General features: G+C 41.2%; 1 protein-coding gene across 2 annotated transcripts; it reads right to left on the bottom strand.

Annotated features, from left to right (window-relative positions):
• Positions 1 to 87: 87 nt before the first annotated feature.
• On the bottom strand, positions 88 to 27,924 carry rap1gds1 (RAP1, GTP-GDP dissociation stimulator 1). Of its 2 annotated transcripts, XM_076725232.1 has the most exons (15): positions 27,540 to 27,924; positions 21,953 to 22,060; positions 20,687 to 20,809; positions 18,812 to 18,937; positions 13,889 to 14,035; positions 10,147 to 10,275; positions 9,798 to 9,923; positions 7,388 to 7,531; positions 6,403 to 6,534; positions 6,126 to 6,260; positions 5,475 to 5,600; positions 3,889 to 4,028; positions 3,556 to 3,682; positions 3,207 to 3,335; positions 88 to 2,621 (listed from the first exon to the last, which is right to left on the bottom strand). In XM_076725232.1, the coding sequence occupies exons 1-15, from the start codon at positions 27,541 to 27,543 to the stop codon at positions 2,494 to 2,496; spliced, it is 1,824 nt and encodes a 607-aa protein (XP_076581347.1). In that variant the 5' UTR covers positions 27,544 to 27,924; the 3' UTR covers positions 88 to 2,493. The 2 variants fall into 2 exon arrangements, with proteins under 2 accessions (XP_076581347.1, XP_076581348.1); XM_076725233.1 differs by lacking the exon at positions 13,889 to 14,035.

A 27,924-nucleotide genomic window follows, 5' to 3' on the forward strand; every position in this document is an offset into this window, starting at 1 on the left:
ACGAACGTTTGATGATGAGGCCGGTTGTTTCTTGGAAAGCTGCATTGTTACTGCAGGGAAAAAAAAAAAAAAAAAAGACATCAGCCGTCACCAGCTATCATCTTTTAATTATCTGCTGAGTTACAATCCTCCAAATGTACAACTCATGACATTTACAACGAACATTTAAGTTTATAGTATTTTACGCAGTTACTATGGATACATCTCCACTGGCATGTGTCCTTAGAAGAGCACAAGTCTGATAAATAACCATTCATACCTTTTTAAAAAAAAGTGTGGGGCCCAGACCAGGAAACACTGTGGCATGTTTACAGTGTCAGTACAGTGTCAGACATGCTGAGATGTGCATGTTAGCAAGAATCCCTTCGACTAGAAGAACCCCCCCCACCCCACCCCCACCCCCGTACAGACACACCTGTCCTCTGCAGGGCTTAAACAGCACATGCAGTGAGTGTTCCGCCTGCATCCCAGACTTCGCTCCACGCTGCCTTCCCCGAGCAGCACACTCACAGCACACACATACAAACTGTACACACACATAGGAATGGTGGCTGCTTTATTTCGGACTGTAAGATGACACTCCCTGGTTTCCTTACAGAGCACAACAGTGCCCCCCCTGCTTTTGAGATTTTTTTCGGGCGCTGCTGTGCGTTACAGCAGGATCACAGAGTGAATCGCTCTCACTTTTCTGCATTCTTAGTCTCACGCCTAATTTGACATCTTGTTCTTGGCTGCTCTTCATAGTTTACCATCTCCTGTTCATCCAAAAGTATTAAAAAAAATGTACTTGTGTACTTGTGTGTCTTGAGTTTTTAATCCGTAGAAATCGGGGTATGCAGATCAGTGTCGGACAATGATTGGGCAAACTGCGATGCACTGATTGGATTGATGTTAACTAGGCCATCTTAGCGACCTGTAAGAGGGTAACATCTGCCAGGTGGGTGCAAAGTAACAGAACATGAGGAAACATTCATTTGACATGGTTTGTATTGACTTTAATGGAAGAGACCTTTCTGGGTCAGACTAAATCACATTTTGCTGTGGCTTTGCACCCACATGACATTGGTTTTTTTTTCCACCTTACAAGTCATCAAGAAGACCGCCGACAATATGGCGAGTTTGTATTTACAACAATCTTTTCATGATCAGTTTACGGAGCCACTCAGCGACAGAAATGTCCAACTTTGGGAGACGGTAACGTAAGCCTGAGCGGACGAAGCTCCTGCAGAGGTTGTACATCTCTGCTGATGGTTAAACTTGTACTCCATTTGAACAGACACACCATTAATTCCCTGTTTTGCCCTTGAACTGCACTCACATTGTAGACTTGACTACAGCTCTGCTCTCCACTATGTTTGCTTCCACGGTTCTCTCTCAGCGATGGGGTGAAGACTTGCGGAGCCTCTAAATTGACTGTACAGCTTCTGGAGCAGGGGAATGTGTTTGGACAACTGTGGAATTAAAAATCTGATAAAATCTATAGATCCAAGTCTAAAGAACAAGTGCAAAAAAAGGAGTGTACAAGACTAGAAGTGTCAGTGGAGGAGGACAGGCTGTACTTTGGAGTATGCGAGCGGTAGAGGGGTAAAATGAACACTGTCACACCTTCAACAGGACTAAAACATGCACAGTTTCTAGTCAATTTATACTCGAGCTACATGGGACACGACTGGGCACATCATGGATGGCGGATTTTCTTAAAAATGAAAGAAAAATCACGACAGGAAGGTTTTTTTTTTTTTTGTTCTTTTGTGCACATTTTTCACTGGTGGGTTACTGGTGGATGGTATCACAGCTATGGTCGTAAAAGAGTGTCATCTCTTATCTATTGCGTTAGGCTGTCTATGGCGCCTCAGCTCCCGTGGAGCTACTTGTAGCAGAAGATACATGCACAAGTAGAGGTTGTGACCAGGGTTAGACTGATGTATGAGCTCATTTAAAAAACAAAAAACAAAAAAGAAACAAACAGAATAGAGAGGAGATAGACCAGTAAGTCAATGGTGTGTCCACTTCTTGACAAATCACTCCATCGTAAAGCCTGAAATGAAACCTGCCTCACCCTGCCTTCAGGACCTGCTAACCCACCTAAATAAATCTCATTATTATGGCTTTCAGAGGAGAGTTTTGGTGTCCCACGGTCGTCTAAAAAACAGTTCCAGAGGCTTTTCCACCCGAACAAGTATTCAAGTCTGGGCAAATTCTTCTAATTCAAAGTAAAGATTCAATTAGAAAGTGCTCAGATTTTATGATTTGTATGTAAGTGCGAGGTCATGGCGTTCCAAATCAACATCAGTCTAACCCTAGTGGAGGTGGGCGGGGCAAGAGGGTCGGGGGCAGAGACATAATGTATGTCTGGCTGGCAGTTAACGCGACATGGTACCTTGGCACATGACGATGGGGCACGGGAGAGCAGTCATGAGGTGTCACTGGGTGATTAGGTGGGTCAGGCAGGCATTTGGGTGGATGAGTGTGGGTGGGGTTGGACACAGTCATTTAGCTCTGGGCAGTTAACCGCTGCTCTGTGAGCGACGCCTGGTGTGATACCGTTTTGTTTTCATGAGCCCTTAGCTTGGACACCACGTCGATGAACGCCAGGCTCTGGACTTCTTTGTGGAGAGGCTCTGAAAAAAGAGAGGAGAGGGGGAGACGCATCATGAGTTCTCAAATAGAGGCTGGTACTAGCATCGGTTTGTGTGTCCCACCACAGCAAAGCCGGCACACATGTTGTCCAATGATGATGTCCAAGGTGCAGAAATAAATACTTGCACTGGTTTTCAACATGATTGAGTTTTCATTAGCAACCACCTCATTAGTTCATAATCACAGATATATGCAGTAAATGCTGCGTTCAGGCTTGTGAGAAGCGTTTCTGCAGCTGCTATCCTGCAGAGGTGTTATGCATGTTGACAGATTTCGTGCTGCTTTTGGATGTTCTAACAAAAGAAGTGGCAAAACCAAGCAGCAAGGAATAACATTACACAGGTGGCGAATGTCACCGTGTGGAATTTGATATGTTTTCCTTATTTTAAGGTAATATAAGCTTAATCTTTTCAATCATGCTTATTTTTATGAGAGGAGAGTTACATTTGTATTGTTCAACTGTCTTGTTCAAGCAATGTTACAGTCCAACCACAGAGTGATCTCAAACACTCACCTGCGGCTCTGGGTTTCGTTTTGAAACACGTTAAAGCATCTGTAAGTCTCACCTGAGCCCATGACTGCACAGATGAGGATCATAGAGTTGTACTTGATCTCTGGTGCGCTCCTCTCGTCTGACAGAAGCTTGTGGAGCACCGACACCAGGCTGGCTCCGACAAAGTCCTTCTCAGCTGCGACTGAAACCCAGAAAAAGATTCTCAGTGTGTTACCGCGATGAATGTATCGACGTGTTTGGTGACAGGTGACAGTGACGGCATCATCACCGCTTCAGGTCTCCATTTCGTTTTTGGAATACAAACTGCTGTAATCACAAATGCTGTGGATTGAAATTTTGGTGCCAAAGTGTAAAACTGTAATTACAAACAAACAATCACTGAATGATCGTTTTGCTCTTACCCAAATCCAGCCCCGCTATGAGACCCAAAGCCACCAGCGCCTCATTCTGCATGATCATATGCTCACTGGTTGCCATGGTAACTAAGTGTTTGACGCCTCCTCCCTGGATGACTGTTCTGACAACTTCCTGAAACCCGAATAAATAAAAATAAAAATAAAAATCACTTCGACAAACCAGTCCTGGGCTGTACTTTCAGATAAATGTGTATCTGTTAACATGCATGTGCATCTTTTCCCATGTTCATCATGACACAAACGTTAATGATTAACTGTTCATGAAGCTGTACAGCTTAAAGGATTACTTTAAGTGACATGTGCGGCGTGGAGCCTCACCTTGGACTTGCTGTGTCGAATGAGGGCCGACAGAAGCCTGTTGGACTCCCCCATCACTCCTGCGTGATCTTTGGCTTCACACCACTCCACGAGCCTCTCCACCAGCTTCCCATTGGTTCCCAGCTGGTCTGCAGCTTCAGCTGAACCAACACACACACACACAGCGCTCACTTTGATCATTTGTACACACAGAAAGGTTGAGAATACGGCAGGTTTACAGGAAAATATGCACCAGGAAAAGCAGGAGGAGTGGACATGTCTGGATGCAAACGCTGATTTTCTTTCTTATGATATATGTATATGTAACCATCTGTCCAGTGTCAGGACTTGAGAAGCAGTGACCACACTGGCGTGTCTATGACTCAGAAGCCTCTTGTAGTCTGGGCTGCTGGGAAGCTTGTGACGATCAAACAGAGATGAGGGGAGCTGATAGCGAATTCTCCAGTGTAACCTTAATGTGTGAACTCAGCAGCACACAACAACACACAACACTCTCTCCAGCAGTTGCCATGACAACGGTGTCAAAGACAGGGAAATAAGCCACATTAAAAGCACATTCATCTGGGGACAGGGTCGCTATGAATGAGCTCCAGCTACACTGTATATTCAACTGCAGTCACTGACAATTTATCGATGAATAGAAAACGTCTTTCAAAACAGAAAATGCTGTGCTTCATGTGTGAATGTGGGGTCCTCAACTTCATTTGTCCAAGAGACAGATTTCTCTAAGCACACACAGTGAGATTTATATTGATTTAGGCCTATTTATCCAGTTATTGGTTTATATTTTCACTTTCTTGCAAAATGAATCTTATTTATATGAGGCTATATCAGTGTGAATAGACTCCTAAAAAACATAAACCATAATGATGACTAGATACTGAACTTGAAAATGCTCTCAGACCTCCAGCAAGGAGGCAGTCACTGCTCAATACAAAAGCCACAGTTCAGCTCCCAGTGAATGAGTCCTTATCCCAACAAAAGCCCCTTGTCAGGATCCCAGGAAGTAAACAATTATACTCAGTTTGGGGCTCAGTACGACAGTTAGCCAACAAAAATAAATCCAAGTGACGCCTCTTGCGTCTAACGGACAAGCTCAGTGATTCTCCAACAACTCCAGAGTGACCTCCTGCAGTCCAGCCAATGCTGCTGTCAGCTCCAGGGACTGATCAGCCTGGGAGCAGAGCAGTTGGATGGTGGGTGTACGGAGTCGAGGGGTGGAGTTGGAGAATAATCTGATTCTGTAGAAGCCAGGTATCAATTATGGACTTTTTGGTTTGTTGCCAGGGGTTGGCAACATAATCTATGATCAGTCTCAGGATGGACTGGACCTCTTTCACTGGTGAGTAACATAAGATATGCACATATTTTAATTCATTAACGTGTGCAGATGTGGCCCCTGGCCACCAGTTGACGATCACTGAGTCACAGGCTGGGTCAAAATCGACTTCCCTGGTCCTGACTTTGAGAAGCCCTGCTTTTGATTTCGATCTGCTTCACAGTCTGTGATGTGATGTCAGGGTTCATGTGTTTACCATGGCGCTCTTCATGGATTTGGTAGACTAAAGGACTGATAGAGTCTCTACCTTGTGTATCGATGAGCATACGCAGTGTTCCCAGGAGTTTAAACTGGACCGGAGGCATCTCTGATTGCAAAAACTTCAACACCACATCTGCTACTCCAGCTGACAGCATCTTGGATTTGTTTACCACTGGAGAGAGGAAACAAGGGAGATTAAAACAAAATGAGAGAAAAGAGATTTCCATTGATTACCAGACCATTATTCACATATTCACTGCAAACGTACTTTGGGCTTTGTCTTTTAAGCAAACGCATCTCTTTTACCAATTTGTGGTCTTCTCAGCTCTTTGACAAAGCACATTAAGAGCTGTGATATCTGGTTCCAAATGGATTATATTTAACTCAACATGATACATCAGAACCACGCCTGATCAAGAAAGTCTTAGTCTATGGCCTGTTTGTGGTTTACATAAGTATATAAAACAAGCTTTACCAATTGGTACAATGCCCATTAATTGTGGAAGTATGTTAGCGTGTTTAAAAAACATTTGAAGCCAACCCTCATGTGAGAGAAAAGCTTTGGAGTCTATTTGAGACACTGGAAAATCTACCGAAAAACTCCTCTTCTACAATAAATATACAGTATATGTAACAATTGCAGTATTCCACATTAAGGTAAATCTAACCAACTAGTCCGACTGATGCAGTGGCTCACCAGGTATGGCTAGGTTCCGCAGGGCACTCAGTGCTGCGTGTTGAACAGTAACGTTGCCTTCATCAACATGCCGGTCCAACAGCTCCAGAAGCTTCTGCACAATGCCAGTGTCCACCATGTGGATGCAATTCCCATCTACACACAGATATATATACAAGGGGAGCAGATACCCTGATGTTGTCAGCTGATAAGATAAAATTAGATAAAAACGTGTTCCAACAGGGATGATCATTTTCATCTGGAACCTCATATCACCACAGCGTGGAGTAAAGCTTACCATTGCGCGCAAAATTAGCGATGGCCAGTGCTCCAGCGAGCTGCAGCTGATGGTTATGTGATGGAATCCAGGACAGGACCCTCTGGAAGACACTGCCCTTTCCTCCCTCAAACAGCTTCTGCATGGACTCGTCTACAGAACAGAAGACAGACAGGTAACTGTACAATGCCATTCGATATGCCATTTGAAGTCGCTGAAGTTGGTCTATGTTTGTCACACGAGTCATAAAAGACAGCGAAATATGACTGATTGGAGTCCAGCATTTAGTCTTGTCTAAGTCTTGTTCTTGACGACACAGCTTGGCTTATCGGCAGCCTGCAGCTGCAGCTTTCATCTTGAAATCATGACCACTGCCAGAGCAGAACAAGACGGAGAAACAGAACTGGAAAATCATCCTGCCTCGCTGAAGTCACCTGTGCGGCAATATTTTAACATCATTCATTAAAAAAAACAAAAGAAAAAAAAGGTTATTTCACACCTGATACCATGTAGCCATTTGTAGCAGAGAAGAAGAATTTAAAAATGTAATTGTCCACCATTAGAGATTTTGCCACACTGTTTGCACTATGAGCTATCCCTTAAGCCACATTTACACACCGTCATTCGCAGTGTCTGCACTGCCGCCCTGCCACACAGTGAGGGAGTGGGCGAGTTGATGACGTCACAGAGCGAAGCTGCTTTGCTTGCTTTATGCTGCTTTAACATCCAAGAATGAAGAGCATGAACATCTAGTAAAACTGGCTGCACAGAGTCCAGTATATTTATAACACATCGTGTTCAGGTTTATTCTGCCGCAATAAAATATTTACATAAAGGTTGAATTATTAATACTTAACATTAATGCTGGACAGAAGACTGAATATAGGCGCCTGTGCATGCAGAACATATCAAGCCTATTAGGTTTGTGGAGTAATTAGTGATATTACAGCCAGTTAACAGGAGCCAGCATTGGTCCCTTCTACTGGACAAGCCCTGAAGAGTTTACCTCCCAGCAGCAGGAGAACCATGAGGTCAGAGGCAGTCTTGAGCTGAGCGATGTCCTCCTCCCTCTCTCCGTCTACAGTCTGAGCCACCACCTCCAGGAGACATTCCACCAAGCCCGCCTCGACCAGCTGCAGCTTTATCACATCTGGCAGGAGGACGAGACGTTCAGAGAGGACCACAGTGAGCAGTTAAGTCTGAAAACACACTGCTGCTGCAATGCAGTGGTGCATATGATATGCTTAGCACACATGGGACTCGTCACAGCCAGGCATACCAACCAGACTGCACAGCACATGAAACACAATAATGGAATCTCTCACTCAAACTTCCCAACTATAATGAAGGGCTCATTTGTTGAGACGGTGGAGTGCTACAAGAACCTGGAAACAGTGATGGACAAGAAAGAGCTGCAAAGAGTTCATTTTATTCACAGGCTAAATACTTTTAATCTGGACAAGACTTCATTTTACAAATCCCTTATGGAGTGCATTTCACTCTTTTGTTGGTTTTCTTGGTATGGAAACCTCACAATGCTAAACAAAAATGGTTTGTCCCACATCGTTACAGCAGGTGCCACTGGGTAAAATGCAATAGGTTCCAAATTTGCTCTGTTCCAAGTGCTATGAATGCACTTCATTTACACTAAACCTTGACTTGTACTGCTTAGCAGCATTGTATCATGGCTACCATTCCAATGGTTTGATGCTTTTAACAAATAGATACATCTTTTCATATGTTTATGTCCCATGTGCTTTTGTATGTTGTGTTTTTGCCCACCACTGTAAATCAAATTTTCACAAAAAAGTATGTTGCTTAGTTAGTTAGTTAGTTAGTTAAGCTTAAATTATTCACAAGGACTCATTAACCAGGTTTACATCCAATTGTAGTGAAAGTTTTCTACAAGTTTCCATCCACTACCTTTATGCCAATTAGAAGTTGAGTGCATTGATTAAACAGTTAGTGGTGCTAACAGTCCAGATGGGTGCCATTAAACCAGTGCTGGAGAAGAGGGAACAATAAAACAATGTCTCTGCAACTGAGAGGTGTTCATATATTGCTTGACCATTTCCATTTATACTACTTTATCCATCCATCCTACTACATCTCATGGCTTTATGTATCAGTAAATATTAGGAGGCCTGACAATGATCCGTGTGGGATAATTGTAGCAACCATTTTGCGGCTAGATGTCCATTTTGAATATTGCATTGCTAGGGAATGTTGATAACCTTAGCTTTCTCAACAAAATGACTATTATAGAGCAACTTAATCTGTTTATTTTGTTTCACCATCATCATATTTTAGTCATTAATCTTTGAGAGCCACAAATAAATACATTACCTCATTGCTATGCGTCCTGCAAACAGCTGTGTTAATAGAGAAAAATAATTAAAAATAAGTTTTTCTTTCACTAGTATGTGCTAGTCAGATCAAGACGTTTGTGACACAAGGCAGTGGTGCTCATGGGAAATGCAGTCTACCCTCTGGGAAATGCTACCACTATTATCCACAGGGGCAGCCAAAATCAGCACAACATAAACATTCCTTGTAGCTGCTTTAAAGTACAGGTGAAGAGCTGAAGCAATTAGTCAATTTCAACAACTAGTGAAAATGAATCAGTGACAATTTTGATAAATTGTTTTTAGGCCTTTTTTTTAAAGACAAAAACTAGAAGAAATTGATTAATTGACAGCAAAGTTAAATTCAAGCGTTTGGTAAAAAAAACTCCCATTATCCACTTTATTTCTGTGTCTGCACTTTTTCTAAAATTTTACAATTTTCCTTTAAAGCCACTTGTAAGGACGATATAGTGACTCGCTCAAAAATGAAGCTCTAAAAAGTAAAAACAATCCTAAGCTTCTTGTCACCATTACACCTCTGTATTATTCTTGTCTTACCACCACGCCTTTGTCTTTTCACAGAATGAGTGCTCAATTGTTGTCTCTCTAGAAATGTCATGAACAACATGCCGTGTGACAAGTGAAACAGATGGAGAGGTAGAAAGAGAGCAAGGTTCCTCCAGAGTAGAGTCAAAGTAGGACGTTGTCCTGGAGACTGACAAAGTAAAAGCACCAAGAGTGCCTTGAATGGTGATAACAACAGGCAGCAAGACGCTCTGTCTGCTGGTGAAGCACACAAACACACACATTCTGACATGTTTGAAAAAGAGCAGCTGGGAAAATGCAGGAGCTGTCTGCCATGACTGTGCAGTTAGCAGCTAGCCTGGAAAGCATGACTCACACAGAGGATAATTTACTACAGAGGAGGTGGAGAGGATTTTCATCTCAAGGCAGGAGAGGACACTGCAGTCTCTCACTTTTATATGTTTGTCTTCTCATACACTGGATGTGGCCTTTTGTTGAACTTACTAAAGATAAAAAAAGAAAAAGATTAGAGAAAAATCACATTACCATTTTCTGCAAGTGGAGCCAGAACCTCAAAAATCATTTCCTTCTTCTCGTGCTCTGTCTGCTTCTGGAAGAGACGCACCAGCTCCTCAGCGATATTGGTGGAGGCAAACTGCTCTTTGCTGGACTCTGAAAAATAAATTCATACATAAAAATGATATATAGATAAATATAGATATATGTGAGAGAGAGAGAGACAGAGAGAGAGACAGATAGATCCATACAATCAACACAGTTTCAGCGTTGGGTCTCACCAAATGTGAAATACGGTGGCAAAAGTAAATGTGTCCATTATTTCTGAATGGTTGGTAGATTTGTTAGCTTGACTAAACAGGTATTTAGGTATACTCACCAAGCTCAGCCAAATTCCCAAAGGCAATTAGACACATTTCTGTCAGGGCTGTGTTGTGGGAATGGACGCCAAGCAGCTTCACCAGAGTGGGAATCACACCCATATTGATCAACTGGGCTTGTAGGGAATCTGCAAAAAACAAAGACACAGAAAGACGGGCTGTCAATGGGCTGTTCTGAACATGATGTAGAGCTGAGGAGATCAAGAGAATAACATGTGCGCCATTTGCTTGAAAGCTAGACTTAAAACAGTGAAACCTTAGATATAAACCTGTTATTAAAAGATGATTTTCAAAATATGCAAGCTTAACACACTGTGCCCCGCTTTCCTGGAAAGTAGATGATGAGACAAAAGAAACCTTTGTTCAACGCACTGCACTGAAGGGATTTGTACAGTAACTACAGCCTTGAAGCCCAGTCACACCAGAGAGTGATGCAGCAAAATGAATCTGCCAAGCAATTTTCTCTCCTCTATGCCGTTTACTCCACCCAGGCTCTGTGCACCATTAGACAGCATTTTATTCTATATAGTTACTAAGGGGGTGAAGACAGCATGCAAGACGCAAATTTGCCAGTCACTGACCCCAAACTTGAACCCAAAAAATAAATAAATAAACATTAGATTTTGTTGTGTAAGTGATGTCACTGAAGTCAGCTGAATTTCTGACTTCAACTATTGTTACGCTACATTTCGCATTTATCATTATCATTATCATGTAATTGCTATTGCTGTCTCCAAAAGTTACATACACTCCCTTTAAACAGTGTACTCACACTGTAATTAAGTGATGAAAAATCCCTTCACAATAAAATCTGATAAAAATACAGTAATTTTTGACACGGCATTAATCTGGCACACAACCTGCTGCAAAGGCCCTCTCTCTCTGACAGTAGGGTGAGTAAGAAGCAGCCAAATAAATTCCGCATTTCGTATTCCCAAAACCTTAAACAAAGTGCAGATTCATTTGCCATTGGACGGCAAGTAGTGGTAGGGCTATTAGAAGCACCTAATCAAAAATCAGAGTGAATGAATCAATGATGGAGAAAGACAAGAGTGCGTAGAGTGAGCAAAACAGAAGGAAAAAGGTCCGGTTAAAAGTCTGAAGAACCATACTCAAAAACTCCTTTTCAGTTGCTTACTGGCCATCAGTGAGAACTTACACTACAAGCCATTAAGACGCATAAAAAGCCAGCAAAAAAGATAATGTGTGTTTCGTTTGAACATTTCTAAATCATGAAATGAATCCAGGCTCTACCCTATCCCATGGCTGTGCTTTTGGCTTGCACCTACAATCTATACAGCAAGGCGTTGCCACTAACCTGTCAGTTATATATTAAGCCATCACATAAGCAAGTAAATAGGCAATTCTGATTGGGTTATGTTTTTTTATAATCTCATACATAAGATCCCACTTACTGTAGAGATGAAAATATATTGTTACTATGATGTCAAACTCATAATTAATTTGACTCTTTTTCTCCAACAGGTAAGAGAGTTACTGAAAATGATGGTACCCCAGCAATGTGTATTTAGGCCAGTCAGGGTATCCATAGAGGTTATAGTATAACTATTTTACTTTGGAATATGCAAAAACATCAGTGATCAGACACTTCCCTACCAGCCAATACCTGCAAATATATCAGTATGGGAACACAATAATAACAATAATAATGATAATGTTTTTCAACAAGGTTAGAAGTACTTTAAAAAGCAATGTTAGCTGTCGAGTAACGACACATTGCAATGCAGAAGCGAAATAGAAACTGTGTTTCCCTTCCATAATTAGTCCACCAGCGCACACAGTTATTTTTACACTGTAAAACTACCTGCTGAGAACATATCTTGATAAGGGATTCTAAACACAAACCATTTGTAAAAATAAAAACATTGACCAATATATTTTTTGGAATATATATATATATATCTGAAGAATATTCATCAGGAAGTATATGTGTACTGTAAATATTAGCATACCACAGATTTTGCAGGAATATTGTAAATATACTTCCTTTTAAGTGATGCAGTTGAGTCAGCATTAGTAAGTGGGGAGTTGTCTCAGCATTAGCTAGATATGGAGAGTCAGTGAGATGCTGAAAGCTGCAGAAAGCCACAAAAACTCATACATTCTGTTAGCGCAACCCATAAAGCTCCCAACGACCAGCCAAACAGATGAAACCATTGTCCAGAGCCAAAAGACACCTTGGCAGGAAGTCTGAGTCTGTCAGATCACATACTTGCTGCTCTCAACGAGCCCTGTTATCACAAGACACAAAGTATAGCAGAGTTCAGAAAGAAGATGGATTAAGGGACACAGTGGAGGGAATATTCACATTTCTCACCTTTTTACACTGGTAAAAACAGTTGATCATGTAAATTCATAGCAAATATCACAATAAGCTGATAGAAAGTAATGCAGATACATTATGAAGATGAGACATATGGAAGAAAAAGCGTACTGTAAGTTAACTGGGGTGAACAGCAGGATAAACTACAACCTATGTATGCGAACAAAGTCTGAGCAAAATTGCTTCCATCTATTTAGTTCTCTCTCAAAAAAAAAAAAAAAAAAAGTTATGAGACAGGTTCATAAATACTGTCTTGCACCCTAAAGGAATTATTCAAAGCTTGGGAAATAAGTGTAATCACTTTCCATTAAAGGAGATGAGGAGACTGATGCACAGAGCTGGAGTCAGGAAGTGGTTAGCCTGTCTTAGCATGAGGAGTGGAAGCAGAAGGAAACAGCTAGCCTGGCTCTGTCCAAAGACCAAATAAAAACACTTTTAAAATCTAACTGATCAACACATTGTACCTTATTGTTGTTTAATCTGTACACTGACTTCAGCTGACAATCTTTACCACCTTAGCTTAGTTTGTTAGCACGGTAACATTTGCAAATTAGCACTAAACACAAAATATAGCTGAGGCTGATGGGAATGTTATTAGTTCTGCGGGTATCTGGCCGTGAACCAAAGCACTGAACAAACAGAAGCGTTGATCTGATGAAGCCGCTGGATGTAAAGTCAGAGGATCACCAAAGTTATTACAACTCATTCTGAAGAGAACATGAACCTGTGTGTCAGATGTCACACCAGTCCATCCAATGGTGACACAAACATCATGGAGTTATTAAGTCAACCATGAATGTCGGTGAAAAGAATTTTGTGCTAGTCATCCTTTAGATTTTGGGATATTTCACTGGATAACTGCTGGTGGTGCCACGCAGAAAGTCAGGGGATCACCAAAGGCATTAGCATTAACCTGGAGACTATGAATGTCTTCATGGCAATCTATTCATGTTGATATATTTTAGTCTGTACCAAAGTGGTGAACAAACAGAGGGACATCACAATCTCTATAACCACGTCTCTAGCATGGCTACAAAGCAAGGAGAGGGACTAGCTAACGAATATGCTCTACCTGCAGAGTCTATTAACAATACAAACTTACAAGAGCAAGGTAGAGGGAGAAAGGGTGCTGCTGCTGCTATGAAAGCTGACTCTCAGTAAAAGGTAATAACTGCAGATTACCTCAGACGTGAAGTGGTAAAGGCAACAGAGAGCATAGTAGAAGGGTCAGGAGAAAGGCCAGTCCAAGAAAGAGAAACACAGAATCATCTGTTCAGTTCAACCCTACTGCCTTATGACAGAAAAATGATGCGACATCATCTGCATATAAGAAAGAGAACATCCGCTGATTAGTTGAGATTAGTGAACAGTTGTTCTTGGGGTAAGATGGTCATTACCATTATCATTGCTATAGTTCATCAGCATGCCACAAAAGACAGTCAAGAGCTTCTCATTTCCCGGCTCAGTATTTTGGGAGAGGGATTTAATGTGTTCAGCTACTATCTGAGCCCCTCCTGCCAGGTCAACTGCACTCCTGCCCTCATCTGCAAAACAAAGAGGCCAGGACACAAATCAACCACAAAGCAAAGAAAGAAAAGTAAAAAAAATAAAAAAAATAAATATATAAATAACCACAACCTGAAAAATACACATGAAAGCAATGTTAATAAGCAGTACAAAACACAAAAATCAATGCAAACTAAGGTTATAAAACAGTCAGAATACTCAGTGAAATAAATGTTAAACAAATAATTATGACTACAACTATATGACATAAGCAAGCCTTGGTCCTGTGTGAGGTGAATAAGGTCTCACATAAGGCTCATATGACGTCATATAAAGGCTTTATCTCATTCAAATCCATACAAAAACCCTCTCATAGTTGGCATTAGTGGCTATAATTAATCTCTTTTCTTGTATAATTTATGTGTGGCAACAGAATAAAACTAAAGCTCTCCCTGCACAGTTAAGAAATAGATTGATTTTGTTGCAGCCAGGAACTGAAAATCAACACAATCGAGAGCAGCAAAATCAAAGTACTGCAATCTTAAAAAAATTTTTTAAAAAAGGCTTGCCTAAGCAGACCATTGGCAATGGATATGTTTGGCATAATCAAGCCTTACTGAGCTGTGTCCATTTCTAATCATAATCATACCCCTTTGAAAGCCAGTAGTTTACCTTTGAGAGACGATGAATGCACATTAGAGACGATTGTCTCTCTGGGAGGGCTTTATCTGGTGGGGTAGCTGCCAGAGGATGTGTTACATGAGTCAGCCTTCTCAGTATCAGTGTCTGCTACTTTCATCCAGCCATGGCAGCATGCCACGCCTGAACCCTCACCAACATGGCAATATCATGTGCATAATACAGCATTTCCTGTTTCGCTTCTGTTCACATGAAGCTACTGTTGATGCTGAATCAGAAATGTGTTTCATCTAAAGCCAATGATAGCACTTCATTGTGAAATAAGAATAAAGAGATATTGAGGTGACAGTCCAAGCAGGGCCTGTTATTGATGTTACTGATGTGCATGGCGTATAGTATAATGCCTCATTTCCACTGCATTCTACTGCTCAGCTTGACTCTGTGGATAGTATCTGATAGCTGATATATTTTTTTGGTATCACCTCAGCCAAGGCTCCAAGTGAGCTGAATCAATACTAAAAAGGTGTAAAAAGCTTCTGTCTTGCTGCTTTCTAGAGATTTCTCTAGATTGTCTGAGTCTTTTGATGGTTTTATGGATTGCAGATAATGAATTGCCTAAATCCCTCGCAACTGTGCACTGTTCTTAAACCATTGGACTATTTGCTCACGCAGATTTTCACAAGGTGGTGAACCTCGCCCCGTTGTTACTTGTGAACAACTGAGGCTTTCAGGGATGCCCCTTTCATACCTAATCATAATACTATCATGTTACCAATTCCATACCATTCTATATCTTTCGCAGATGAATGCAAATGAATAACAGCTGTTTTGCTATCATATTTTGTATCGCTCAAATATCATTTGTATTGGTCACAAAAACACATTGAGGCACTTATGTCAAAAACCACCTTCCTGGAGTACAACTCATGCCAACCAGACTAAAGCTAGAGTTGTTGTCTTGCGCTTGGAAAGGTTTAATACCAACATTGGTATTTGCTCCTTTAAGTTTTGTGGTGCCAGGAATTGGAATTGGCTACATCTGCAGGTCAAAATAACACCACCATACTTTTAAAAAGGCTTAATTATAGCTTGTGAGAAACTGAAAGGTGTGAGCTCATTATCTCGCTCACAAGTTACATGTAGTTTTCATTATTCATTTCTTTGATTTGGAGAGAATTTACTGATGGTTGTTCCTTCTTTTAAAGATACTTTAAAAGAGCACTCTTATTGGTTTATTTAGTCAGTCACGTGCACGAGTTGATAACACTCTCCTGAGAAAGTCTATGTCAGGATGCTGGTGAAGGAGGCGTCATCTGACTTCAGGCTATGAACAAGTTGACAGTCCAAGTGATGCAGTTCAAGTATCTTGGGATCCTGTTCACAAATGTGGGTAAGATGGAGCATGAGATCAAAAGTTGGATCAGTGCAGTGATGGCAGTAATGAAGGTATGGCACTGGTACTGGAACACCATGGTGAAAAGTTAACCGAGAGAAAAGGTGATGCTCAATTCGCTTCACCTATGGCCATGGTGTTGTGCCTGACAATTTTTGTAACTTTATTTAACAGACAACTGGACAATCATTGAACTACATTCATCCTTTGTAGTGTCTAATGTTGACTCCAACACCTTCAAGTAGACAATGTCCAAAAGTGTGAGCTGTTATCTCCATTTGCACAATTCAGACACGTAAAAGAATTTGCTGAGGGAGATCAAGGAGGTAGAGGGATGCAGTCAGGAGGAGGCTATGATGGCAGGCTTTTTGCCTGGTTTTGGAATGTGGCCATTTAGGACAGGCAGGCAGGCTTTACACGTTTCCGAATGGCACACAACCTAGTTTGTTTGAGGCATACTGAACCCTTTAGGGACAAGGAGGGGCGCTCGCACATTTGGACAGAGCTTGTAGCAGAAGCGCTGTTCCCTCATATTGAGATGGGTCACTTGAGGTGGTTCGGGCATCTGATTACACCCTTAACCTTATTAGTTCTACCCTCATTAATAAAGATATGAGTGTGAGCGTACTGGATATTGTCTGCAGACAGTAGCAGTACAGTTGAATCAGTTTCAAAAGATCCTTTTATATCCACTTTTCTCAAGCAACTGAGGCAACGTCTCCTATATTACAGTGTGTTTCTTTAAGGTAGCTAGCAGCTGCTTCTCCACATTCTCCCGGTGCGTTGATCATAAAACCATGACAGCTTACTGTGACCCCCCTCCACTCAAACAAATGTCACATCCCACCAGATTCCACAGATGCCCAGCCCTTCAACAAGAGGAGAAACTATGTACCAGAACTGACAGCTGTGATTAAAGCCTCTAAAGCTGGCTGCAAAAATGAGGCTTAAACTCTGCTACTCTTCCCTCAGGTCAATACTCAAATACTACACTTACTCTTCAAGCAGATATCTCAAAGGTGCCATGTGTAACATTTTCAAACACAATCATTTTACTGTGAGATCGACTGTGATATCTTTTAGTTTGCATATCATTCACAAACGGAGCTGCAATGTGCAACTTCGTTTTGTTATCACACATTCTCAAAACCAAGGCTGCATTTTGTGTATCCCCTTCCTATATTTCAACTTCAAACACAGAGTAAGCAAATGTATTTGCTAGCTACATGTGCATCGAAAATGTAGAAATATAGGTTTTCCATCATCCATGTCCAATCATACAGCTATCTCATTCATATCGAATCAGCTTTGAAGCCTTTAAGCTGCATGAGCATTAAAGGGTTCAGAGCAGGAACTCATTATATGTCACATACTTGCGCTGTTACACATATTTGATCTGTTAAGTGCCTGTTTACACTATAAGTTATGGGATGCAAGTCTTAAAGTGAACGCACAAATGCTGCAGTCTTGTTGCTGTGTGAAGCACCTTTAACAAAGCATAGATATGTCATTTGATTATTAATTTGCTGCTGTACAGATATTCCATCAGTTTCCCCATTTTAGTTCAGTTAAGCTGATGTGTGTGTTGTAGTAGCATGTATTACATGATATACTGTCATTGTTGTGTCTAAGTGGTGTTGTACTGAACTTTGGTACTTGTGAGGCACCGACCGAACTGCTACAATACTACCAAGTATCAAAAAATGCCTTGTCATTCGGTATCAAATTTGATACTTAATTGAAATCTTGTCAGTGTCAGTGAGCCAATCAGCATACAGCATAATTGTAACAAGATCTGACAATGCTGGTGATTGGCTGTCTAGTGTTACATGTCATGGGGGCATGCAGAAAAACAATACATTACACCCACTGATGGGGTTGACTTGTTTTTTAATTTGTTTATTTAACCGCCAGTTGCTTATGTGCAGATAACTAAGCAAACTTTGTGCTGCTTGTTAGCTCGCCAGTGCAGCTATCCTGTATCTGCTCGTCGGTGAGTGCGTTCGCCACATCGTCCACTGGCGCATGCTTTCCTCATCCCCACAGGGATTGATAACCTGGCACTGAGGCGGAGAGCGGTTCTGATGCCAGGCATGGTGTTGCTTACAGGTAAAAGGTGAGTAATGTCCTGAAGTTGACACGGTGGGTGATTGTCAGACCAGGACTAGCTGCTCTTTAGCACAGAGAAAGTCAGAGGTCTCACTCTGTGTGTCACGGTGAATTGCTGCACTCTACTTTTTGTTATTAGTGTTTCTTTTGATAGTTATTTATATTTTTTATATCGTCCAATACTGGACAGATATTCCATTAGTTTCTCCATTTTATTCCAATTATCCATGTTGAGTATAGTATATGGAGAAAAAATTGTTTGTCCAGCTGCAACCAGGTCATTGTAATATCATTTTCTTTTGGAAAGTATCATTTGTGAACTGATATTGAAGGCAAGATACTGGTACTGGTATTGAAAATTTTTGAACACCCAGCCCTAGTAATATGGGAGCTAATGTGGTGGCAAATAAACAAACAATTAGCCTCCATGTCAGAGGAAATCTAACCCAAATGTTGCTAACACTCTCTATGTGAATGCCATATTTCCCTGCATGCAATGCTATAACCCTGTTAAAGGTCTGTGCTGCCGAAACACATGGCTTAACAAAGCTTTGCCTACCGTAGCCCAGAAGCAGCATCATTTTTATTACTTATTTTCTATTAGCTCTGTGACGGCGATGACAAGGCTCATGAGGGATTCAGTGTTCCCAAAGCAAAGCAAACTCCTACTTACGGCTGTCATAACAGATGTTGCCAAGAGCTCGGCCAGTCTGCAGTAAAACCTCCTGGTCGGTGGAGTTTAACAGCTGAATTAGAGGAGGGATGAGGCCGGCTTCAACACAGGGACTCCGCATGAACTCTGAGAGAAGGAAAGATGTTGGATAAGAGATCAGCATAAAACTCAACTTTAATGCGCTTATGGAAATTATGAGCATCAACCAGATATTTTTGCCACTTTTCCCATCCAAGTTTATAAATATCATCTGCAGTAAATAAAGAGGCCTACATGATGAAGGCATGCAATGCCTTGAAGAACTAAAGAAAGTGCAAATCAACAGGTAAAAACATGATGATAAAATGACATGACATTAATCCAAAACCAGTATAATCTACTTACATTGCTCTTGATCGCCCTTGAAAGCAAAAAGATGAAAATGTATATGGAGAAAATGTGACATTGCTGTAACAGGTTTAACGCAAAATCTAGGGCTGTGCAATGTGACCCAAATTTCAGTTCCTGGTATAGGTCCTTTTATAGCCAGATAACTATCATGATGCAGCACATTTTCTGTGAATTCAATGAAGAGTGTGTATAAAATAACAACATGGCACAATCCAAATGGCTACAATCACTTGAGTTCCCTTACTGAATGTTTTCATGTTGCAGTCTGTTTTTGTTGTTGTTGACCTCTTGGTGTTTACATCTGATGTGCTAATCAGACCTGTTGTCTGTTTGCTGCTCTGCACTGTCAAATCCACATTTCCCTCCTGCTCGAGCAACGTGAATTCCTTCAAGTTTATCCGTGATTGACACTTAAACGTTAACCTGTTGCGCACTTTTCATAACAAACACTTAATATCTGGGCTTGGGGGGGGGGGGAATATTAAATCATTCCATGTTAAAAGGAAAGGGAAGTCTTGACTCACTGGTGAGTCAAGTTGCTTTTGTCAAGTCACCAGAATCATCTCCCGAGTCCATAACTGTGATACTGACTAACTGGCCAGGGGCTTTTTTTTTGGGCAGTTTAAATAACCAAAATAAGTGCCTCATTTGCATGATCAAATGTGATGCAGAAAATAACAATATGTGGGTTTAGTCACTGCAAAGGTCCCAGCTAAGCCACATCCACACAACCAAATGGATGCATCATGTTGGAACATCTGAATTTAAGTGAGAATGAGACGCTATTCTCAGTTGCGGTGGTAGCGATGCTTATTAGTCAAATATGTTCTCCATTAAATCTTGCCCGGTGCAGCGTTAAAGAATGGTGTCAGTTCAAACTGTCAGACAGAAAGGGAGTTGTCTTTAGCCCAGCAGTCACTTGGCTGCTTGCAGAAATTTCCGGAAGCAGTGACAGATAAATGCCAGCGGGTCGTTGCCAAGCTTGGCAAACTGCTGGGGAGTGATCATTAGCTGCAGTCTTGCAAGCTGCTAAAAACCCATTCATTATCCTAACCTGTTCTTCAGCCCCAAGTTCTATTCAAGTCGTTTTTTTTCTACTTTAAAAGCTTTCTCCTGTGCTCACACAGAGGCATTATGGATAATGGAAGCTCTCTGACACTGCAGTTATGTAAGGTTTGAGTCCTTACACAATAACCTCACAGTCAGTGACAGCTTAGCTCTGGAATACCAAGGAGGGCTGTTAAAACTAACCCTGCTCTGAAACGGCCTGTCAATCAAACATGTTACCGTCCTATTCTTCAAATATTTCAATTCATAGAAAAGTTCTGAAATATCCATGACGGACATGGTTGCTCCCACCAAATAAAATATTCAAAGTAAACATGGAAAAACAAAAAGGATGAGCGCAAGAGAAAGTGGAAAAATGTAATACTGACGAATGGAGGAACAGAAAGTCAGGATGTTCCTGGGTGGTCCGAACCTCACCATTTTTGGCCACCTCAGCTATGATGTTGGCTACTTTAGGGGTGCAGGAAGACTGGGGGTTAAGCAAGGTGGGGAGTAAGGGAAGGACGCCCATCTCCTGGATCTTCACACTGGCCTCAGTGTCTGCAGGAGAAGAAGAATTTGAAATCACATTAATGTATGATTTCAGATATACAAGACGCCTACATATTCTTAGTGTGAGTACTATAGCCTTATCACCATCTGACTGAAGTTCTTCAGAACTGTGACCAATATACATACAGAGTCAGTACATATTACAGTGTAGAAATAAACAATATAATGGAGACACTACTTCTAAAAAAACATTCACCAAAATCAATAGAGCAGAAATAACAGAAATAAACTAAAATTTGCCAATATGTCATCAATATCATGTTGCAATTCATCATACACGTTTACCTTGACTGACTCAAAATCCATCCAATATGCGTTTATGAGGAAAGCATTCAAATACTGAAGAGTTAAATCTAAACACTATGCACTAACAGTGACCTTGTTGGTTGATTGTATGGCACATTGTGCAAAATGGGTGTCATAAAACCTTTGCCACAATCTGGTTCAGACAATATTAATCTTTGATATGTCACAGAGGTAAGAGATAAATGTAAAATAATATATACAAGATACATATATAGGAGCAGACACTTTTCGATATATGAAAGCGTTGGTCATAGTGTTGCCACTGCTTTTAGCCATGCTAGCTGCAGGCTGAAATATCTCAACAGCTACTGGATGGACCATCACAAAATTAGCATGTTAGCATGCTGACATTGGCATTTAGGTCAAAGCACTGCTGTGCCGCTAGCATAGCTGCAGACACTGGCTTGTTTTTAGGTTATTTTACATGGTGCTGAGCACGGATATAAACACAGCAGTGTGGATTCTTCATACACTCTGTATAGCCATGGTCACTTGCAGGCTTCCTGTGCTGTTTAACCAAAAAATTTCACAATATTTCTTTCACAATTGTCAGCTTTTGTCTGACGCAGTGTGCACAGGCATTTATTGGTCTGCCCACCAAAGACTTTCAACATGATATGAAACAATAAATGACTATAAGACTCAACCCGTATAATCACACAATGACTCCAGTTAAAAACAGATCTGCAGCACAGTCAGCAAATGAAGACCTGCTCAGATTACAGTCAGATTACTCAGCTGTCTGACAAAGACTTTCACACTGGCCATAAAAGGTAGAAGGTAACGGACTCACAACACGCCAGGTGTAAATCACACTCTACTCACTGTTGTTGGTGAGCGCTTTCAGCAGGCAGTCCAAGCAACTCTCCACGCTGTCAGTGGCGCTGTCTGTAGACGCTAGCTTCAGCTTCTCCAAGGCTTCACTTAAGTTGTCTGAAAACACAAACATGTAAGGAACAGATGTTGAAAGGTTTTCAATTTAAGGAGATGATAGTGATGAGCTGAAGATGACACAGGGAGAGACAGCCGTGAAAAAGCTGTCCAATGGGTGCTGGGACCGGTCCCAACCCCCCGCCACTGCCAACAGAGTAAGTGGATAAGAGATTAGGTGGACGGATGGAATATCTTGTGACATCTGACAAAAAAATTCTATGGGATGTTTGTCATTCAAGACTGTATTGGACAGAGATGCACTGATCAATCAGCTGATGACCGGAATCAGCATCGGTTCTCAGCATGATTGGTCATGACCCGGCAATCAGTGTCAGATAATATTTCACATAAATATTTGTGTATGCTGTTATTTATCATTCAAAATCAGAATCAGAAGTTCAGAAATTTAAGAAATCAGAACTAGCAAAGAAATCTGAAATCAGTGCATCTCCAGTATTTGATATTGATGTATTGTAATTTGTCACCACCCAAATTAATAAACATTACTTTTTTTAAACTGCTGTGTTGTACACATGGTGTATCAATACAGTCACTTTTCAATGGTTTCCTCTCAGCTCACTGACCTCTTCACCTTCACTCTGTAAACTACCACCTTCCTGACAGTGAGGATATAAATCCATATTGTTTTCACATAGGGAACACACTTTTACACCATCTTAATAATTAATTAATCGCATGCTGCATCTGCATAAAAATCCATCCAAGTCCAATTAACATGCTAAATGATGTAGTAATTATTGCAGGTACTGAAAGTAATTGATTGTGAAACCGCTGCAGGCACACAGCAGCACTGAACATTAACTGTTTTTGCACATAGGCCTGCTGCTACAGAGGCTGAAAGTTTTGCAGCGCAGGCCACAAAATTATAGCACAAGTCCATCTGTTACATCTCTAAAAACAACCACAAGTAGTGCATCATCACTTAAATAGGCCTGCGACCGGCAGAGGACATTAATGCTGCATGCAGGGCACCATCCAAACCTTGACGAGAAATGTTTTCAGACCAGGACGTAACACCTAAAAACAAGAACAATAAAAACCTCCAACTAATAGAATTAAATGAGCAATGCAACTCTCAGTAAATCTCTATCACCATACATATAATATCATTTATATTCAGTTCATAATGATGATACAGAAGAAGTCTGTAAGTGTTTTTGTTCTTGTTCTTCTTTGTTCGTTAACAGATTCAAGTTTTTGGCCGTGACTAGCATCTGCAGGCAGACATCACTAAACAAATGGACTTATTATGAAGGGCTTGTTTCCTCGAATCTTTTCTGGAGCCTCTCTCTGCACCTGCGACGGAACAAGAGATGCTGTTCCTCATCTCGTCTTGCCCTTATTATCGTTCATTTGTTGCTGCCTTGGAGGCTCGTTTGTGGTTTTGGTTAATAACTTGAAAATGCCGGTTCATTTTCTCACGTCATCTCAACTCTCTCACAGGTACAGCATATACAGTACATGGTGCATCCAGCTTGTGCGACAGGACTGTCAACAAAAATTCTGAATTCAAAATTATATCCGAATTCTAAAAAAAAACAAAACAAAACATAAATTCGATTGTGAAAATGAATATTCAAATGCTTCTATTGTCCAGTAATAACTGTGTTTGACAATGAGCATAATATCTCGTTAAGAAGTGTTATGCAATGACATGTCATGTGTGTTGCATTAAGCAATACAGGCAAACGAACACAAGGAGTTTGTGTTTTGAGAGATCAAGCTCATCAAACAGGCTATGAAAACTTTGCTAAGCAGTCTTTCATTTCCTGGAGGCACTGTCGATGCAGCACAAGCTGGCCATGTTTAACAAATCCATAACAATTTAAGAAACCGTCACAGTAGTGAACAATGAATGAAAAGATGTTTTGCTGCCTTTTCATCTTTACACGTTAAGGTTAGCTAGCTCGAGACTGGAGAAAAGAAAGGAAATTCAATAGCAAGCTACCGGTAATATTTAAGTTGAAATGTTTTCTTACATATTACTCAATGCATGAGTTGTCGTCAATCATTCAATTCACCTGAAAAATCAACATGGCAACTATGACAATTTTTTAATCTTGCACGACATAAACTTTGGTGATGATTGGTTCTTCAAGCACTTGAATGATTATGTGAACTGCTAATTGTTCTATTTTCTCACTTCAAGTTGCGAGATTCTCCCTGCTGAAAGAGCCTGTGAAGGCAGCATCAAGACAAAAAAAAACAGCTAAATGTATGCCAGTCTTGTTTCAGTGGCAGATGCCAGTTCTTAGTGGTATGTTACTGCTGATTCGTACACTGCTTCAGTTCCACGGACGTACAGCATATGAAAACAGGATGTCACACATGTTCCAAATACAACTCCCCATTGACACGTGCCACTGCTTTGGTAATAGCATGCCTAACAAACAGCATGTTGTTCCACTGACATACTGCATTGGCTATGCTCACAAGCCATACCGTTCATGTATAACCACTCAGTAGTCATCTTAATGTTTAACATTACGGTATCATGTGGGCAGCAGCATCACCTACTGTAGTTAGAAGGTTGAATGGCTGGTATTAGAAAATTCTGGAGACTGTTCATAAGGCACTGGTAGAAAGTGTGCAAGCCCGCAACTTAACATCCTGGTATGGACATCTCAGTTGTAAATATAAAAACGCCCTTGACAGAGCGGTCAACAAAGCCAGTAAAATCACTGGGAATCAGCTGGGAAATTTGTATTTTGACACATGCTGCCCACCCACTGATCAGTCTGGATCGGTGACTTCTGGGAGGCATTTCTTGAAGCCTCTGGCAAAAAAAAACATTTACAAAAAGTCCTTCATTCCCAAATGCAATTGAAATTTTAAGCTCGAAACTGTATTATTTTAATATCTCATTTCATTTTTTAGATTTTTGCGTGTATCCATTCATATCAACTGATACAGTAATGGAGAGCACCCCAATGATTGCCTGTCTTATACAGCATGTTTTAGACCGCATTTACACTTCAGACATCCAGGGCAGCTTGGTTATTTATCTGATCTCAAAAAAGCTAATTGTGAATGCCTGCAACGGATTCAAAACAGACTGAAATCTGATTCTCAGGAGGTGGTTGGAGACAATTTCTTGTCAAGTGTAGAAGAGGTGTAAATGCATCTGTCTCTCCATGATGCATACATAATCTTAAATCCCCCCAACCATAACTATGTCAGTAAGAGATCCGTGGATTCAGCCTCTACAGGTCTGATCCCCGTGATAACAGCAGCTGGTTACAGTGAAATTAGCTAGCAATTTCAACACATACGATCATGCTGTTGTAGTATTTACCTGATCTCTGATCAGTTGAACCACTGAATGACCTGTGGGGGTGGGAAAACACTGATGTGTATGGGTGACATTGATGTGATGAAGAGTTTACTCAGTACATCAAGCGAAATCTTATATGCCAGTGCAATATAGGTTTTCCATGTGACTTCTGTCAGCGTACCGATAATCAAACATCCCAATAAAAAAAATAAGCAAATGACACTAAAACGAGAGTGGCACACCATCAGTCACTTTCTGATCTCGACTCTATAACTGGGGTCATCTATCGTCTTCTTTTTGTCCAGAATTTCACTTAATTTCCTTATCTGCCGCATGACTGACATCTTCCCTGCATTGCAAACTGGCTACCTACACCTTTACTATGTAAACCATATGATGACACTACCAAGCTAACATCTTGTGAACAGCCAATGATGAGGAACCTGCGAGCCAAGTGTAGACAAAACACCTCATCTCCTTGAGTTTACAGCCAGCTCTTCTACTGTATAGCTCTGCTCTTCTTCTCTGTCCACCATTATGAGGACTATAAGTCACGTTCACCGCAGAAGCTGGATCAATAATTTAGAACTACTGCATATCCATCACATGCTCTGACAAAATGATTAGATTATCATTCTTGTTATGCTTATTAATCAGAGAAAGAAACAAATTACAGATCGTGCATTCCCTCATAACATCATATGGTAGTGACTACGTGCTAAATGAATGTTCTCAGAAATGCTTAATAAGCTGCATTTTGTGGTAATAGACAGCTGCTTCACATCTACAGTAAAGAGCAGTGCCTCTTCACTGGATCTATACTATACATGCTTATGCAATACACTGATATCAATCATGTACAACGACTTAGCTAAATAATAACTGATGAATGGCTTTGAAGCATGTGCTATATGAGCTGCAGTGATGCTTATTCACTTGGTTTATTCAGCTCTGTTTTTGGCAGCATTTTTACTCACAGTCTCAGCAAAACCTGATCAGGACTCACCTCTCAGGTTTGGGCCAGAAAGCACTCTAATTACTCTAAAGGCTGAAACACAACTTTCTTGCATATCTTATTGATTTGCTGATAGAGAAGACGATTTATGTGAATTATTCGAAATGCAGAGAATGGTTCCAATACGAGCGGTCATTTTCTCAACTGTCATTTTAAGCATGATGCCAGCGGACCAGGTAATGATAGATTGCATAAGGATTGCAGACACTGTTGCAGTGACCTGGTTGTTGCTGTCAGTTGCTTGTGCACTGCACAACACACATATCCACCCCCCATGATAGCTGAAGGCAAATAATAACATTAGAGATCCAGCCTGGGATGAGACCTTGTGAAATATCCAAAAACTGTCAAACAAATACTGCTCTCGGTGGCATTCAGGGATGTCACTGCCTTTTGGGCTTTGCTTTTCAAATGTGAGAGATGGAGAGACAATATTTAGTGAATCTGCAGCATGTTATAATGTTAACTTGTGTTAAATCTATTCAGAGATTATTACAGTAGTCACAGGTGTGTGCTCAAGCAATCAGTAAGCAGTGCGTGTCCACCATCAATAGCCAGTAGATTCAGTAACATTACACAGAGCAGTGCAGTATAAACAGCAATACAAGGTGGGCTGTTGGATCCTATTGCATAACAGCTGTGGAGATGGAGGAGTGCCATCTACACCATCAACAGCACTGCCATTTCAGGGGATGTACATTCATTTAGCAACTGGGACTTTCGAGCCATTTCAAGTCCCAGCTGAATCACATCGGACGAGAACGAAGGCGATGCGAACACATTGTATTTTCAGAGCAAGCTTTGCTGAAAGGAAAAAAAAATTCACGACCACGAGAGCAGATAGTGGATGGAGAGTCAGGGAAGCTACCCCACCCGAGAACTGAGGCTGACACGCGAACGCACGCGCACGTACGCACGGTTTAGCTACAGTCAGCTTTCCATAGGACTAACGTTAACGGTAGAATAATAAAACTAAAAACTATAAAGATAAACTAAGTGGTACAGAGGCATTAATGCAGGATACATAACGTCAGCCATCGGTCATACGTGGCTGCTTGCAAGCGTTTTCATTGAAAAGAAAAACATTTTCTGGTTTAACTAAATGGTGAAAACAGTTCTTGTTAGCTAACTCGGCTCAGAGTGAGCTGGTTAGTTAGCTGCCTACTCACCCATCTCAGCAGGATGTTGCTACGGAAAATAAACCGGCGTGTTATGCTCTCCAGGTCAGCTGTAAACCGAGTCGTAGTAGCCGGAGGCCCCTCTTTCCCCACACTGCTTCGTCCCTTAAACCGCCTTAAACTGGTGAAGTTAGCGAGTTGAGGTTAGCTAGCTAGCTAGCCAGTTAGGTAGCGACAGCAGCCACCGGGCCGGTCGGGTAGTCCCGCTCTGATGGATGCTGCTGTACAGCGGCCTGTTCGCCGGTTGACTACCAGGTTAACACATCTGACTTCCTCTCATATCCTCTCCAACAGTCAAACCCTGCTGGCTGGCGCTCCCCTGGACGACTGGCTCAGTCTTGCCACGGTCAAGCCAGACAGTCCGCATTAAGAGTGT

This window comes from Chaetodon auriga, chromosome 24 (assembly GCF_051107435.1).
Source record: "Chaetodon auriga isolate fChaAug3 chromosome 24, fChaAug3.hap1, whole genome shotgun sequence".
Lineage (NCBI taxonomy): Eukaryota > Metazoa > Chordata > Actinopteri > Chaetodontiformes > Chaetodontidae > Chaetodon > Chaetodon auriga.